This window comes from Nicotiana tabacum, chromosome 15 (assembly GCF_000715075.1).
Source record: "Nicotiana tabacum cultivar K326 chromosome 15, ASM71507v2, whole genome shotgun sequence".
NCBI lineage: Eukaryota > Viridiplantae > Streptophyta > Magnoliopsida > Solanales > Solanaceae > Nicotiana > Nicotiana tabacum.
The window spans coordinates 43,971,613-43,987,815 of record NC_134094.1 but is presented as its reverse complement, the minus strand read 5'-3'; the positions used below and the strand labels follow the sequence as shown (position 1 = coordinate 43,987,815).

At 42.4% G+C, this 16,203-nt stretch overlaps 1 protein-coding gene across 1 annotated transcript; it reads right to left on the bottom strand.

Annotated features, from left to right (window-relative positions):
• Nucleotides 1-2,562: 2,562 nt before the first annotated feature.
• LOC142169603 (uncharacterized) lies at nt 2,563-6,471 on the bottom strand. The gene is made up of 7 exons (XM_075231489.1): nt 6,007-6,471; nt 5,845-5,893; nt 5,537-5,711; nt 3,968-5,195; nt 3,649-3,886; nt 3,263-3,315; nt 2,563-2,961 (listed from the first exon to the last, which is right to left on the bottom strand). Exons 1-7 carry the CDS (start codon nt 6,469-6,471, stop codon nt 2,563-2,565), a joined length of 2,607 nt encoding a protein of 868 aa, XP_075087590.1.
• Between the last annotated feature and the right edge of the window lie 9,732 nt (nt 6,472-16,203).

Below are 16,203 nucleotides of genomic sequence, written 5' to 3'. Positions count from 1 at the left end.
GTTTTTCTTGTATTTCATGTGGGTAGGTATCCTCAGTTTGATATACCAGTACCAATAAATAATACACAAAGAGGATGTTCATGTGCAGCCATATAGTGTGTATAAATGCAATCACATTTAGTATAATCCGTATCTATGAGATGGCTGCTTGACTCCATGGTTCTATATGGTGTTACACCACCCCCAGACTGAGCATGATAACATGCTAATACCACTGAGAGATGGTCTAATATCACACAAGTAATACACAGTAGTCAAGATCAGGCCATGTGATAACTGTCTGTGTATGTGCATCTAATTTATGTCCAAGTCAAATTGCTTGTGATGTATAGCAGGATAGCTTCCATTTTTCTGATCCTGACTTGTACTGATATCTATGTTGTTTCTATGTATGTACAGCAAATTACTGACCACTTCAGTCATATTGAAAATGATTTGGGTAGCATGATTGTGTTGTCATTTGCGTTGCCGATATTTGGTTGTTGTAATGTGCTGAGAGACTCCCATAATGAGCATTGCAATATGCTAATACCTCTGGGAGTTGATGCTAGCACCAATAGGCATTATAAAAGTTTTTAGAGGAGCAGCAAACATATGCTGTGTTGAACTAGTATTCTACTGATTATTTGTACTGTCAACACCCCTCTGTATACTTGCCAAAGCAGTATTATCCTGTCTATGAACTCTGCAAGATAAAGCAAACAAGTTAGGATGTAGTGTTCTACTCCAGGTTCCTGTGTGTGTTGAAAATTTTGAAGATGACTGGGTGGTGAATGGTGAAGAAAGGTTGTTGTTGGTGCTTGTTTGTGATTCTCTTGTTGGTTATCTTTAAATCATTCCCACATAGCAAAAGGCAGTGGCAACTTCACCTAGCATCCAAACATTGTAACAGAAGTACTGATTCTGCTGAAGACCAATCAGTTTTGTGATAGACTTCTGTGTAAAAAGTAGTGCAGGTTGAGCCTCTATTTTTTACCTCAGCTTTCTGATCCTGTTATTGATACCTGCAACATGAAGCAACCAAGTTAGGATGCAAAATTGTGTTCCCAGGATGTGTGTGTGTTGATAACTTTGATTGATGAGGGCTGTTGTTGGTGTTGGATTGTGATTCTCTTGTTTGTTATTTTCAAGTCATTCCCACATAGCGCTAAGTATTGGCAACTCCAACTGGCATAGTAATTGGTTGAGCATTCAATTCTTGATTGTCTTTTGTGCAGTAGCAGTGCTGGTTGAGCATTCTGATATAGCCAGGCATGTTATGGTCACCATTACTCAGGTATCTACACCCTTCAAGCATTGTGTATGTAAGCCCAGTAGAGTGAGAGAAGACAACTATAACCAAACAAATATGGCATCCTTTGATATCTGTATGAAACTAGTCTTTGACTCAGTTTTCTGATCTTGTTATCCTCTGGGAAGCAGCAAACATTTTAAATCATTCCCACATAGCAAAAGGCAGTGGCAACTTCTACTAGCAGCCAGACATTGAAGACCAATCAATTTTTTGATTGGTCTCTGTGCAAAAGCAGTGCAGGTTGAGCCTCTATTCTTTGCCTCGGTTTTCTGATCCTGTTATTGATACCTACAACATGAAACAACCAAGTTAGGGTGTAAAATTGTGCTCCCAGGATTTATGTGTGCTGATAACTTTGATGATGATGAGGGATGTTGTTGGTGCTGGATTGTGACTCCTTTGTTGGCTATCTTCAAGACATTCCCACATAGCACTAAGTATTGGGAACTCCAACTGGCATAGTAATACTAGTTCTGCTGATGGCTAATTAGTTCTTGATTGTCTTCTGTACAGAAGCAGTGCTGGTTGAGCATTATGCTGTAGCCAGGCATATTACAGTCACCACTACTCAGGTATCTACACACTTCAAGCATTGTGTATGTAAGCCCAATAGAGTGAGATAAAACATTTATAACCAAGCAAATATGGCATCATTTGGTATCTGTATGAGACTAGTCTTTGCCTCAGTTTTCTGATCTTGTTATCCTACAAAATGTAGCAAACAGGTTTATGAAATGTGTTTGTGCTCCCAGATTATTGCATCTACACCCTTCAGTTGGCATGTATTTGACCTGCAGATTCAACATTTTTTATAACCTCATGCCAACATATTGTTGAGAACAAAATGGTCACGACAGAAACCTATTTAAAACCCTGGAGAAGTGCAGAAACAATTTGACCATGCTATTGCCTTAGTTAGCTTACAATACTCAAGCATCTACACTCTACTGGTGTATAGCCCAGTAAAGTGAGAGAGACAAAAATAATAATCAAACCAATATGACTTTGTAGAGGCAGTGCAGGTCTTTGGTATATGCAGCCAAGCATTTACAGGAGGTTGCAACAGATCCCCTATAGTCTGGTGTTGTGCAATGCTAGTTATAATTATAACCAACCAAGTATGTACACCATACAAGTGAGAACAATTGCATGATTAGGAATGCTAGTTGGTGGAGTTTTACTAGCCTACTTTTCTTTGAGATCTTGCCTGTATTGTTGAGACACCATAATTTCTAAGAAACAAGGCAAGGTTTTATATGTTGATCTCATTAATAGAGTTCTCTTCTCTTCACAATCCTAATCTGAAGGTTAGGAATTTGTGATTTGTCCATGTTGATCAGTTTTTTTCCTGCACTTGGCAATTCATTAAATGACTGAAATGTGTGTGTACCTGCAAAATTGAAAGCTAGGTTAGCAAAAAAGTCAGCAACAATGTTTCCTTCCCTTAGTACATACTGAAAGACAACATTGTAGTTGTTCTTTATATGCTTGATCTTCCTTACTTCAGCACCTATACACCAAGGATTTGCCCATTCGCCATCAATTATCTTCCTCATTGCTAAGGAATCAGTCTCCATAATCAGTGGATGTTGCTGCCTTTCCACACAGTATGCCAACCCCTCCACAATTGCCTTTGCTTCTGCCACTAAATTAGTTATCTCTCCTATCTACTGTGGTTTCACAAACACCAAATCGCCAGCATGATCTCGATCACAAAACCCATATGAGCTTGGACCAGGATTTCCTCTTGATGCACCATCAGTATTTCATTTGAACCACCCTTCATAAGGAAGCTGCCGTGTAACTGTCTTAGTCCCCACATATGGCTTGAAGCCTTCAAAGAAGCTGATCATATCTGATCATAGAGGAGGAATTCTTGACAGCCATAGGTACCTCATCCTTGCTAGATAATGTAAAGTCTTATTCACTTCATGAATCACCCTATTGCAAGAAATTGCACTGCCATACTTCATCGTATTTCTCCTCTTCCAAAGTTCCCATGTGATTACAGTTGGAGCTGCCTGATATAATGAAATTAGTTTAGGACAGCACTTTGCATTCCACCATGTTCTTATTACTTGATGCACCTGTACTAGATTGACCACTAAACCTGTTGCTTGAAGGATGTTTCTCCATACTCTAGTTGCAGTTTCACTAGTTAGGAACAAGTGTTCTCCATACTCTAGTTGCAGTTTCACTAGTTAGGAACAAGTGTTGAAAAGTCTCTTCTTGCGGTTGTGAACAACACCAACACTTAGACACTACCAAATACCCACTCCTTCTCTGCAAATCGTTAGTATGAATCTTCCCCTTCTACAATCTCTATAAGAAGAATGAGATTTTAAAAGGTATACCTTTAGTCCATAGCTTATTGTAGTAAGGATATACATGATCTCTATGCCTCAAAATATTCCAAGCACTACTAACAGAGAAATTTCCTGAGGGTGAAGGCATCCATCTAGGAACATCCCAGGAATCGTCAGTAGTGCCAAATATGACTTTTTGCCTGATATGTTGAGCAATGTTCGCAGGGAAAGATTGCGCTAGAAGTTGCTCATCCCAGGTATCATCCACTCTAAATTCAGCTACTTCCTACATATCTTCATTAATTGTATAGTCATTTGGAACAATATGGAACAGAGCTCCCAGACTAGTCCAATTCTCATGCCAAACATTAGCAGAACCCCTATTCATTTTCCATAGTATTTTGTGCTCCACCTCTTCCCTAGCCTCTAATATTTTCCTCCATACATGAGATCCTTGTCTAAACTGGACAGTTGTCGGGATTTCCTTTTTACAGTACTTGTTCCACATAAAGTTGGACCATAAGGACTTGGATGTCCTAAACTTCCACCACAATTTGGCAAATAAAGCTTTTAATACATCATGCAGTGATCTAAAACCTACACCCCCTTCTTCCTTTGGTAGGCATAGATTTTTCCATTTTGTCCAATGTCTACTCCTACTTTCTTCCTTGGTACTCCAGAAGAATCTCGCAAAGGCTTTATGAAGGTGTTCAATTACATTTTTAGGAGGGTCAATGACAGAAAGGATGTGCGTTGGCATGCTCCGTAGGACACTAGAGATTAATGTAGATTTTCCCCCATAGGATAGTGGCTTCCATTTCCAAGAGTGCAGTTTTGCCTTTACATTTTTAATCAGGTCATTGTAACAATCCTTCCTTCTTCTTGTGTAGAATATTGGCCAACCAAGATAGGTGAATGGAAATTCACCCTTTGAAAATCCGGTGATAGTACCTATCGAGTTGGACACCATTGAGGACACACTATAATGCATATAAAAGGAACTCTTTGTCTTATTGATCATTTGTCCTGAAGTGTGCTCATACTTGGACAAAACTTTTACAATTTTCCTTAAAGAGTATGGATCAGCAGAGGAAAATATTATAGTATTGTCTGCATAGGCCAAATGATTTAATGGATCAGCCCATTTAGGCATCCCAAAGCCCTTGAATCTCATGTCTTCAAATAGTTTATTTAACGATCTAGACAGAACCTCTAAAGAGATAATGAATAGGGATGGAGAGAGAGGATCTCCTTGCTTTACCCCTCTTGTTGAGTGAAATAATCCTGATGCTTGACCATTAATTAGAACAGAACACCAGTTGTTGGAAATTAAATTCCATATCATGTTGATGAAGCATTCTGCAAAACCCATTTTCCTCAAAATATGCATTAGATACTTCCATGAGACCCTATCATAAGCCTTTTCCATATTAAGTTTGATAACTACATTAGCAGGTTTTTCTCTTAATCTTATGTAAGTAACAATCTCCTGTGTTAACAGAATAGTTTCAAATATACTTCTCCCTTTGACAAATCCTGACTGATTGGAAGAGATCAAAGAAGGTAGTATTTTTTCCAGCCTATCATGAACAACTCTGGAGATAACTTTATTTACAAAATTGCTTAAGCTAATAGGCCTTAGGTCGTTAAATGTTTGAACCTATTATGTTTTTGGTAGCAAGACAAGGTTTGTGTGGGTTATAGACTTAAGTAAGGAACTTCATCCATAAAATAGTTTCAGCATCTCATGCATGTCCTCCCCTATTATATCCCAACATTCTTTAAAGAAAATTCCTGTGAAACCATCTGGTCCACTTGCACTTTCACTGCTCAGTGCAAAACCGCTGCCTTTACCTCCTTTATTGTAGGAATTCTACAAAGTTCTATGTTTTGATCACAAGACACCATTGAGGGTACATTGTTGAGGAGCTCAGACCTTGTATGATCATCTTCTTGTGTGAACTGGTTTTGGAAAAATTCGACTGCTGCGTCAGCCATCCGTTCTTGCAACTCAATCCAGTTACCATCATGGTTCTGGATTCTCTTCAGTTGGAGTTTCTGCCTTTTATCATTGACATCGTCATGAAAGAATCTAGTGTTTCTGTCTGCTTCTGCAAATCATGACAAACCTGCTTTCTGTTTTCAATATTGTTCCTCTATGCTCAGATATCTCTTTAATTTGGATTGTGCCTTCTGAAGTACAATTCTATTCTCAACTGTGGGTTCTTCTTCAAAAAGTATTACCTTTATTCTGACCACATCTTCCCTTAAATCTAGTTGCTTGAGGATGTCCCTGTAAGTGAGCATACTCCATTTTGAAAGAGCAATCTTAACTCTTTTTAATATCTGTTTGAACATCCAAAAGGGGTCACCTGAGATGTCAGGCTGCCAATTCTATCGAACCACCTCCTTAAAAGAGGTATGTTTTGTCCAGAAATTCTGAAATTTGAATGGTTTAGTAAATGTGGTAGTCGCTTCACCACATGTCATAAATAGAGGTGCATGATCCGAGCCTGTTCTAATAAGATGTTCGACCTCTGTAGTTGGGAATAGAGATTGGAATGGGGAATTGACAAAGATTTTGTCTAGTCTTTTAAATATGCATTCTGCATTTGGCCACACATTCCACCATGTGAAGGGACTTCCTTTGTACCCAGTGTCAAGGAGTTCACATGAATTTACACAGAAGGAAAAGTCTTCAAATTCTGGAGGGTAGACTGGAAGCCCTCCAATTTTATCTTCTTCATTCAAAAGCACATTAAAATCCCCTCCAACTAGCCATGGTAGTTTCATATTACTTGCAAGGTAGTATAAACTGTCCCATAATTTTAGTTTGTCCAGTGCTGAGCACTTTGCATATATGAAAGTCATCATGATATATTTATCAATATCTTGATGATAGACTCTGATAGTAAGTTGTTGTTCCGCGTCAATTACCAATTCCCATTGCACTACTGAATCCAGAAAAAGTCATATCTTGCCATTGACATTTGAAATGGCAACATCCATGCCAAGTCTCCTCCTGTAGTTTTGAATAAATCTTTGATTTTGAAAAGGTTCCATAAGTGCTATAACAAAAAAACCATGTTCCCTTTGCATGTTGATAACTCTCTGAAAGGCCTGTTGTGTCTTAACAAACCTAATATTCCATATGAGTGTTTTAATCATCATCTAGTCATGGAGGATGCCCTTTTGGGCAGTATTCTTGTAGGTGGTAGCTGCTCCTTTAATTGGTTTTGCCTCTTTCCTTTCATCCCCTGTTTAGTAGACAACCTAGGTGACAAATCTCCATCCCTTGCAATAGCCTTGAAGTTCCCAGCAATAGATTCATTATTACCTTCATCTTCTAGTTGCTCTCTATCAACCAAGGCAGTATGAAATTCCATTGGTTGTTGGTTGTGTGTAATAATGTCATGCATTACATGATTTGGAGATTTCAATGGTACACTTACTTGGATCTGTATTGGAGATCTTGTACCTGATGCATAAGCTATAGACAGTGTATTAATTGTAGTTGACTCCTTTGGTACAATAATTGTACCATTCTATTCATATACAACGATAGAATCCTTCCCAACCACATCTTGGGGTTCTGGAGCATCATCACTGACTCTGTCGTGTGGTGTGGTTGCCACTATTGGTCCTTGAACATTGGCTAGTAGTTTTCCAGTTGTGTTGCTGCTCAGCGAATTGTTGGGTAACGTATTGTGAAACTATTCTGGAATTGGCTTTTCCTTATGATCATCAACTCTGGATATTGTTTGTTTCCCTGATCCATAACTCATCAGTTAAGTCCCTAGTTGTACATATCCCGTTGTATTGCCATTAGGCACAAGGGATTCCATACATGTCTATGCGGGCATATCCTGGAATGAGTTGTTGGCTGTAACATTAAGGATTTCCTTATGCATTCCAAAACTCCTTTGAACCCATTCAAAAGTATTTTCCTTTGTTACATCTGGTGCTACCCCAGCAATTGTAGCAGTATTGTTTGTGCCGATTCCTGGGTCTTTTGGATTGTCACTGGATTTGTCAGCAGTCCTGATATATTGGATCTCTTGAATTATGTTTGTTTCCACTGTTTGATGCTTGTGCTTTTTGTCGTTTATCTGGTCCTTGCCATTGTTATCTCCATCAGTTGCAGCATCAATACCAGTATACCTGGCACTTGGTTCTGCCATATTCTCCAGAGCACTTGCTGTTACAATTTGAGAATTGGTCTGTGAGCCATGGTTCTGAGCTTTTGTGGTTATCTGTTTTGCATTCATTTGTTTATAAGACTGTTTGTGTTTATCTTGCTTGTTTTTTTGGTTGATACCCTTGATATTTTATTGAATTGGGGATTAGTTTGAGCATTTATATTCCTAGTTAAGTCACTATTTGTTGTATTAGACACATGTGTTGCCGAGACATTACCTGAAGATGCCAAGTTTGTTGTTGTAGTGATTGGCTGCCCTTGAGTAGTAGGAGTGGTTGCGATTTCCTTTTCCTTATCAATAGAGATTATCTCGACAGGTGAAGCACAGGGAATTCCATGGGCAGTCAATGAATCACTCAAATTTTCTGCCAGTGGTCGAGTATCACTGATACCAACTGGAGTTTGAGCCTGGACCTTCTAGCGACCTTCAGCAGTATGTGGATAATATTTTTTTCTAGTTGAGTTTCTACTGGGGCTAGGACATTTAAAGAATCAGGGACTCCATGGGTGTCTTGTGGCGCTGTAGGTGACTGCCTTTTATCGCCCTCATTTGTTGTGTTTTCTTTCAAATTCTCTTGACGACTAATCTCAACATGACTTTGTGAAGCAAAATCATTCATATGTTCATCAACATTAACATTATAACTGACCCTGGCATTTCGTCGAGCAGATGGCATGTGTGATTCTGTGTGTTCTGTATTCTGCCATGTGGATTCAGGTTGTTCATCGTGGTTGCTATTTGAAAAATTGGGATCAGTATCCAGATCAATTGGAGTATAGTAGAATTGGTTTTGAACATTTTGGGTATCTTTCACCCTAGGCGCAATCAACATCTGAGTGTTGTCATTGTACATCTGTGTAGTGTCATTGGTTCGTGTATTGATGTTGTCTGAAACTATGTGTATCGATTGTAATTGAGGTGCTGAGTAATCTCCAAGGTTTTGAATTGGTTGATTTGGTTCAGAAACAGTATAGTACGTTGTAGCTGTCTCCAGTTGTTTTTTTGGCATGTTTACAGATCCGCCATTGTTGACAGTTGCAGCAGATGGGGAAGAAGCAGTAAGAGCGACCACATGGAGTTTGTGCGCAGAGTTGTAATGCGACTGTTGGAGCTGGTCCGATGGCTTTTCACCACCGGACGATGGCGCAGCGACCATTTTGTGCGAAGTATTATTGTTGCTGTTTGTTGCCTCTCTAGAGAGAACTAGGGTTTACTTGTTTTTCCGGGTGAATTTGTTAAAAAAAAGGGTTCCTCAAATTAAATGATGAAATTAATGATATATAAGTTGGATATAATCAAAATGAAGTGTAGAATCATTACCCATCGATGTCTCTGAAAATCCCTCAAAATCTCGTCCAAATCCGAGCTCCCAAATGCAAGTTTTGATTAAAAAAAAAGGCCAAACCCTCGTTTCTGAATCTTTATATTGGCCTAGTTAATTCCTTCTTCGCGAACGCGAGGCTTCGTGAACGCGGTCAAAGCCTCGCGTTTACATTGAACAAAAAATGTTAACCAGAATTTCCTCTTTCGCGAAAGCGAGTGACCTCTCGCGAATGTGTACCTGTCATTTGCAGACCCTACGCGAACACGGGACCCTCTTCACCAACGCATAGGCTTAAATGCCTGAAGCTCCATCTACCTGTTCCTCTCCGCGAACACGAGGACCATGTCGCGAACGCGTAGCCTCAGGGTTCCACATCTTTGTAAATGCGGGAACCACATCACGAACATGAAAAGTAACTCATCTGGCCTTCCCAGATATCTTACGCGAACGCGAGAACTCCCTCGCGAACGTGATGAAGAAAATGTCTGCAACAAAACACCAGAAAATCTATTATTTTCCAAAGTCGAAAACTGATCCGTTAAGCATCCGAAACTCACCCAAAGCCCCCGAGACCTCAACCAATCCTAAAACATCATACGAACTTAGTCGAGCCCTCAAAACACATCAAACAACGCTAAAATTGTGAATCTCCCTCCAATTCAAACTTAAAGAACTTTAAAATACAACTTTCCACAACCGATGCGAAAACATATCAAACCACGTCCGATTGACCCTAAATTTTGCACACAAGTCATAATCAACATTACGGACCTACTCCAACTTCCGTAATTGTAATCTGACCCCGATATCAAAAATTCCACTACCGGTCCAAATCTCCAAAAATTCGACTTTCTCCATTTCAAGCCTAAATAAGCTACGGACCTCCAAAACACAATTCGGACATGCCCCTAAGCCCAAAATCACCCAACAGAGCTAACGAAATTCACGGAACTCCATTCCGGAGTCGTCTTCGCACATTTCTAGCTACTGTCAAAATCCTAAGGCTTAAGCTTCCGTTTAAGGACTAAGTGTCCCAAAACACTCCGAAACTAAAAACAAAACCTAACAACAAGTCACAATAGCAGAAATAGATACGGGGGAAGCAATAAATAGGGGTTCAGGGCTATAACTCTCAAAATGACCGGCCGGTTCATTACATCATTCCCCTCTTAAAACAATCGTTCGTCCTTGAACGAGCATAAAGACATACCTGAAGTGGTGAAAAGATGAGGATAACGGCTGTGCATATCATGCTCGGTCTCCTAAGTCGCCTCCTAGACCGGCTGACCCCTCCACTGCACCTTCACAGAAGCAATGTTCTTTGACCTCAGCTTTCGAACTTGTTTGTCAAAAATAGCCACTGGCTCCTCGACATAAGATAGATCCTTGTCCAACTGGACTGAACTGAAATCCAACACATGATCCAGATCGCCGTGATACTTCTGGAGCATAGAAATATGGAATATCGGATGGACCCCAGCAAGACTAGGAGGCAAGGCAAGCTCATAAGCAACCTCCCCAACTCGTCGTAATACCTAAAATGGGCTAATAAACTGTGGGCTCAGCTTGCCCTTCTTCTCGAACCTCATAACGCCCTTCATAAGCGAAACCCGGAGCAAGACCTGCTCTCTAACCATGAATGTAACATCACGAGCCGTCCGGTCCGCATAACTCTTCTGTCTGGACTGGGTTGTGCAAAGTCGATCCTGAATCACCTTTACCTTATCCAGGCCATCCTGAACCAAGTTCGTACCTTATAATCTAGCCTCGCCTGGCTCAAACCAACCCACCGGAGACCAATACCTCCTACCATACAAAGCCTCATACGGTGCCATCTGAATGATTCACTAAGAAATGTTATTGTAGGAAAACTCCGCAAGTTGCAAGAACTGATCCCAAGCACTCCCAAAATCTATCACACAAGCGCAGAGCATATCCTCCAGTATCTGAATAGTGCGCTCGGACTGTCCGTCCGTCTGAGGGTGAAATGTTGTGCTCAACTCAACCCAAGTACCCAACTCCTATTGTACAATCCTCTAGAACCGTGATGTAAACTGCGTACCCCAGTCAAAAATGATAGATACCGGTATGCCATGAAGCCTCACAATCTCGCGGATATAAATTCGAGCCAGCTGCTCAGAAGAATAGGTAGTCATCACAAGAAGGAAATGAGCTGACTTGGCCAGCCCATCCATAATCACCCAAACTGCATCAACCCTCCGCTGAGGTCGCGGGAGTCCAACAACAAAATCCATAGTGATCCGCTCCCATTTCCACTCTGGAATCTCTAACTTCTAAAGCAACCCACCCGGCCGCTGATGCTCATACTGCACCTGTTGGCAATTTAGGAACCGAGCCACATACTCCACTATGTCCTTCTTCATCCTCCTCCACCAGTAATGCTGTCTAAAGTCCTGATATATCTTCGCGGCACTCGGATGAATAGAGTACCGCGAGCCATGAGCCTCCTGAAGAATCAACTCACGCAAACTATTTACATTAGGCACACAGAGCCTGCCCTGCATCCTCAATACGCCATCATCCCCAATAGTGACCTCCTTAGCATCAACGTGCTGAATCGTGCCCTTAAGGAGAAGAAGGTGAGGGTCATCATACTGCCGTTCCCTGATGCGATCATAAAGAGAAGACCGAGAGACCACACAAGCCAACACTCGACTCGGCTCAAAAATATCCAATATTACAAATTAGCTGGGTAAGGCTTGAACATCCAATGCTAAGGGTCTCTCTGCTGTTGGAAGATATGTTAAACTCCTAAAAATCTACGCCCCGCGACTCAAAGCATCGGCCATCACATTGGCCTTCCCCGGGTGGTACACAATGGTGATATCATAGTCCTTAAGTAGCTCCAACCACCTCTGTTAATGTGAGTTAAGATACTTTTGCTTGAATATATGCTGCAAACTCGGATGATCAGTGTAAATCTCACAAGGAACACCGTACAAATAGTGCCGCCAATTCATTAAGGCATGAACAATAGCCGCTAACTCAAGGTCGTGGATAGGATAGTTCTTCTCATGCACCTTCAGTTGTCTGGACGCGTAGGCAATCACTCTACCGTCCTGCATCAACACTGCGCCAAGACCAATCCGCGATGCATCACAATATACAGTGTAGGACCCCAAACCTGTAGGCAATACCAAAACTGGGGTTGTAGTCAAAGCTGTCTTGAGCTTTTGAAAGCTCTCCTCACACTCCTCTATCCACCTGAACAGAGCACTCTTCTTGGTCAGCCTGGTCATATGTGCTGCAATAGATGAGAATCCCTCTAAAAATGACGGTAATACCCCGCCAAACTAAGAAAACTCCGAAACTCTGTAGCTGATGACGGTCTAGGCCAACTCTACAATTCTTACACCTTCTTCGGATCCATCTGGATCCCATCACTCGATACTACATGACCCAAGAATGCCAATAAGTGTAGCCAAATCTCACACTTTGAAAATTTCGTATATAACTTCTTTTCTCTCAAGGTTTGAAGCACAGTCATCAGGTGTTGCTCGTGATCCTCCCGAGTCCGGGAGTACACCAGAATGTCGTCAATAAACACGATGACGAAGGAGTCAAGATAAGGCCAGAAAACACTGTGCATCAAGTGCATAAAAGTTGTTGGGGCATTGATCAGCCCAAAAGACATCACAAGGAACTCGTAGTGACCATACCGAATCCTGAAGGTAGTCTTAGAGATATCTGGCTCCCGGATCTTCAACTGATGATAGCCTGAACGTAAGTCAATCTTGGAAAACACTCTGGCACCCTGTAACTGATCAAATATGTCATCAATACGAGGCAAATGATACTTGTTCTTCATTGTAACTTTGTTCAACTGGCGATAATCAATGAACATATGCATAGAACCATCCTTTTTCTTCACAAACAAGACAGGGGCACCCCAAGGTGATACACTGGGCTGAATGAATCCCTTATCAAGCAATTCCTATAATTGTTCCTTCAACTCCTTCAACTTAGGAGGAGCTATACGATATGGAGGAATAGAGATGGGTTGAGTACCCGACAACAAATCAATGCCAAAATCAATATCTCTGTCGGGTGGCATGCCCGGAAGATCAGCTGGAAACACATCTGGAAAGTCCCTCACTACTAAGACTGACTCAACTATATGGGCATAATTACTGACATCTCTCACATAAGCTAGATACGCATCACACCCTTTCTCAACCATTCATTGAGATTTAAGAAGTGAAATAACTCTGTTGGGAGTATACTCTTAGGAACCTTTCCACTCTAATAACGGTAAACCTGGCATAGCCAATGTCATAGTCTTATCGTGACAATCAAAAATAGCATAATGGGTCGACAGCCAGTCCATGCCCAAGATAATATCAAAGTCTACCATGCTGAGTAATAATAAATCGGCTCTGGTCTCAAAACCACTAAGAGAAATCAAACATGACCGATACACGCGGTCCACAACAAGAGAATCTCCCACAGGAGTAGACACATAAATAGGGAACTCAAATAATCACGAGGTACGCCCAAATACGGGGCAAAATAAGAGGACACTTAGGAATATGTAGAGCCTGGGTCAAATAATACAGACGTATCTCTATGACAGACTGGAACAATACTTGTAATGACAGAGTCAGAAGCAACTGGCTCTATACGAGCTGGAAGAGCATAATACCTGGCCTGGCCTCCCCCTCTAGGGCAACCTCGAACTTCCTGACCTCTACCTCGAGCTGACTGAGCAGGTGGAGCGGTAGCTGGTGCTGGAATCATAGACTGAGGACCCGGTGGAGCATGTGGTGGCTGAGAAGTCTGCGAAGGTGCACCCCTCCTAAGTCTGGGGCAATCCCTCACCATATGGCGAGTGTCGCCACACTCAAAATAACCCCTCGGAGGGCATGGCTGTTGTGACTGACTCGGGCCAAGTCTACTGGACTGGCCGCTAAAAGCACTCCGAGCAGGAGGCATATAAAATACTGGCGGTGCATAATAAGGCTCCTCTGGCGTAGCAGGGGCTGGTACACCACTGGCGGCTGGAAGAGCTAAATGAATGGGGTGACTCATATAACCCCTACCATGGCGAGCTGCTGGGGCACGAGCTCTAGAATAAGAACCAGTCTCTCGAGACCTCTTGGCCTCTCTCTCTCCTCTCGGTCCTGGTCAAGCATGCCTTCCAATCTCCTGGCAATACTCACGACCTACTGATAAGAGATATCCATCTCCAACTCCCTTGCCATACTAATCCGGATACTGGGGTGGAGTCCCTCAATAAATCATCGAACCCTTTCTCGAACTGTGGCAACCAAAGCCGATGCATGTCAGGCCAAATCACTGAAGCGGATAGCATACTCTGTCACAGTCGTAGCACCCTGGCACAACTGCTCAAACTCCGTGCGCCATGAGTCCCTGAGGCTCTAAGGGACATACTCTCTCAAAAACATGTCTGAGAACTGAGTCAATGTAAGTAAAGATGCCTCATCCGGACTACTCAGCTCATAAGCACGCCACCACTGATAGGCTGCTCCTCTAAACTGGAAGGTGGTAAAAGAAACCCCACTTGTCTCCGCTACACCCATAGTACGGAGAATACGATGAAACCCCTCCAAAAAACCGTAAGCATCCTCCGTAGCTAATCCGCTGAAGTTAGGTGGGCGGTACTTCTTGTACCTCTCAAGTCTAAGCTGCTCCACCTCTAAAACGGCTGTCGTGGTCTCATGCTCAACCGGAGCTACCGGCGGCATAGGAATGAACTCTGGGGCCTGATCAACCTGGACCCTCTCCTCAGGAGTGCGGGTTGCGGGAGTCTGTGCCCCTCCCCCGGCCTGAGATGCGGCGGGAGCTAATAGAATGAATCTAGCCTGAGCTAAGGTGCTGAACATGCTCATGAGCTGGGCTAGAGTCTCCTGGAGGGATGGTGCAGCAATAGGAACCTCTGGTGCATGCCCTCCAGCTGGAGCTACTGGGGCTCCTCTGTCGCCGCTCGCGCGGGTGCTCTGGCTGCACCGCGTGGTCGTCCTCTACCCCGGCCTCGGCCTCTAACGGCTCTAGCAGGGGGCGCGGGTGCCTAGTCATCAGATCCTCTGGTACGAGTCCTCACCACTTGCGAGAAAGAATAGATTACAGAAGTTTAGATTTTTCTTTTGATGCCAACAAATTTCGCACGACAAGGAATCAAAGAAGCATAATTTTTCCTAACAGTTCCATAGCCTCCCGAAGATAAGTACATACATCTCCGTACCGATCCGCGAGACTCTAATAAACTGGCTTGTGACTCATGACACCTATGAACCTAGAGCTCTGATACCAACTTGTCACGACCCAAATTCTCCCTACGTGAATCGTCGTGACGACACCTAGTCTCTACAACTAGGTAAGCCTAACACTTGCGGAAAAGAAATGAAACAAAAACATAAAAATTAACAACTAACTATAACAGATACTTTAATAACCAATTGAGATGCCGCTCGGCATATACAATAATCAACTTTCGAAATCTACAAAACACTCCCAAGACCCGGAACACCGTAAGTCACAAGCTTCTACTAGATTTTAACTGTTCTATACATCACTATCTATAGAAATAAGGGAAGAATGAACATAGGGGAATAGAGGGGGACTCCGAGGATCAGCGGGCACGACAGATGTACCTTGAAGTCTCTGTACAACAGCAAGCACTCTCAGCTAATAGCAGGGCTGATAAGTAGTACCTGGATGTGCACACAAAACATGTGCAAAAGAGTAGCATTAGTACACCACAACGGTACCCAGTAAGTGCCAAGCCTAACCTCGGTCGAGTAGTGACGAGGTCAGGTCAGGCCCACTAGTATATAATAAATAAAGCAGGAGAATATGCAGTATAATAAGAGACTAGAATTTAACAAAAGGAAACACAACAAGGCAACAGTGCAACACACAGGGGTAAACAACAGGGGATCTCTCGAGATACTGTCTCGTAGTCCCAAAATAAATATACAGGGAGAACTCCCGAGGTACCGCCTCGTAGTCTCAAAAATAAATATGCAAAGAGAACTCCCGGGGAACCGCCTCATAATCTCAAAAGTTAATATACAAGGAGAACTCCCGAGGAACCTCCCC

What these genes read in the sequence shown, in the direction of transcription:
- LOC142169603 (XM_075231489.1), bottom strand. Translation starts at nt 6,471, where the DNA reads ATGACTTTCATATATGCAAAGTGCTCAGCACTGGACAAACTAAAATTA. An exon ending in CAAGAAGATGATCATACAAG is followed by an intron (nt 5,196 to 5,536) that starts GTCTGAGCTCCT and finishes AGTTATCTCCAG; the next exon opens with AGTTGTTCATGATAGGCTGG. An exon ending in AAGAGGAGAAATACGATGAA is followed by an intron (nt 2,962 to 3,262) that starts GTATGGCAGTGC and finishes AAACCACAGTAG; the next exon opens with ATAGGAGAGATAACTAATTT.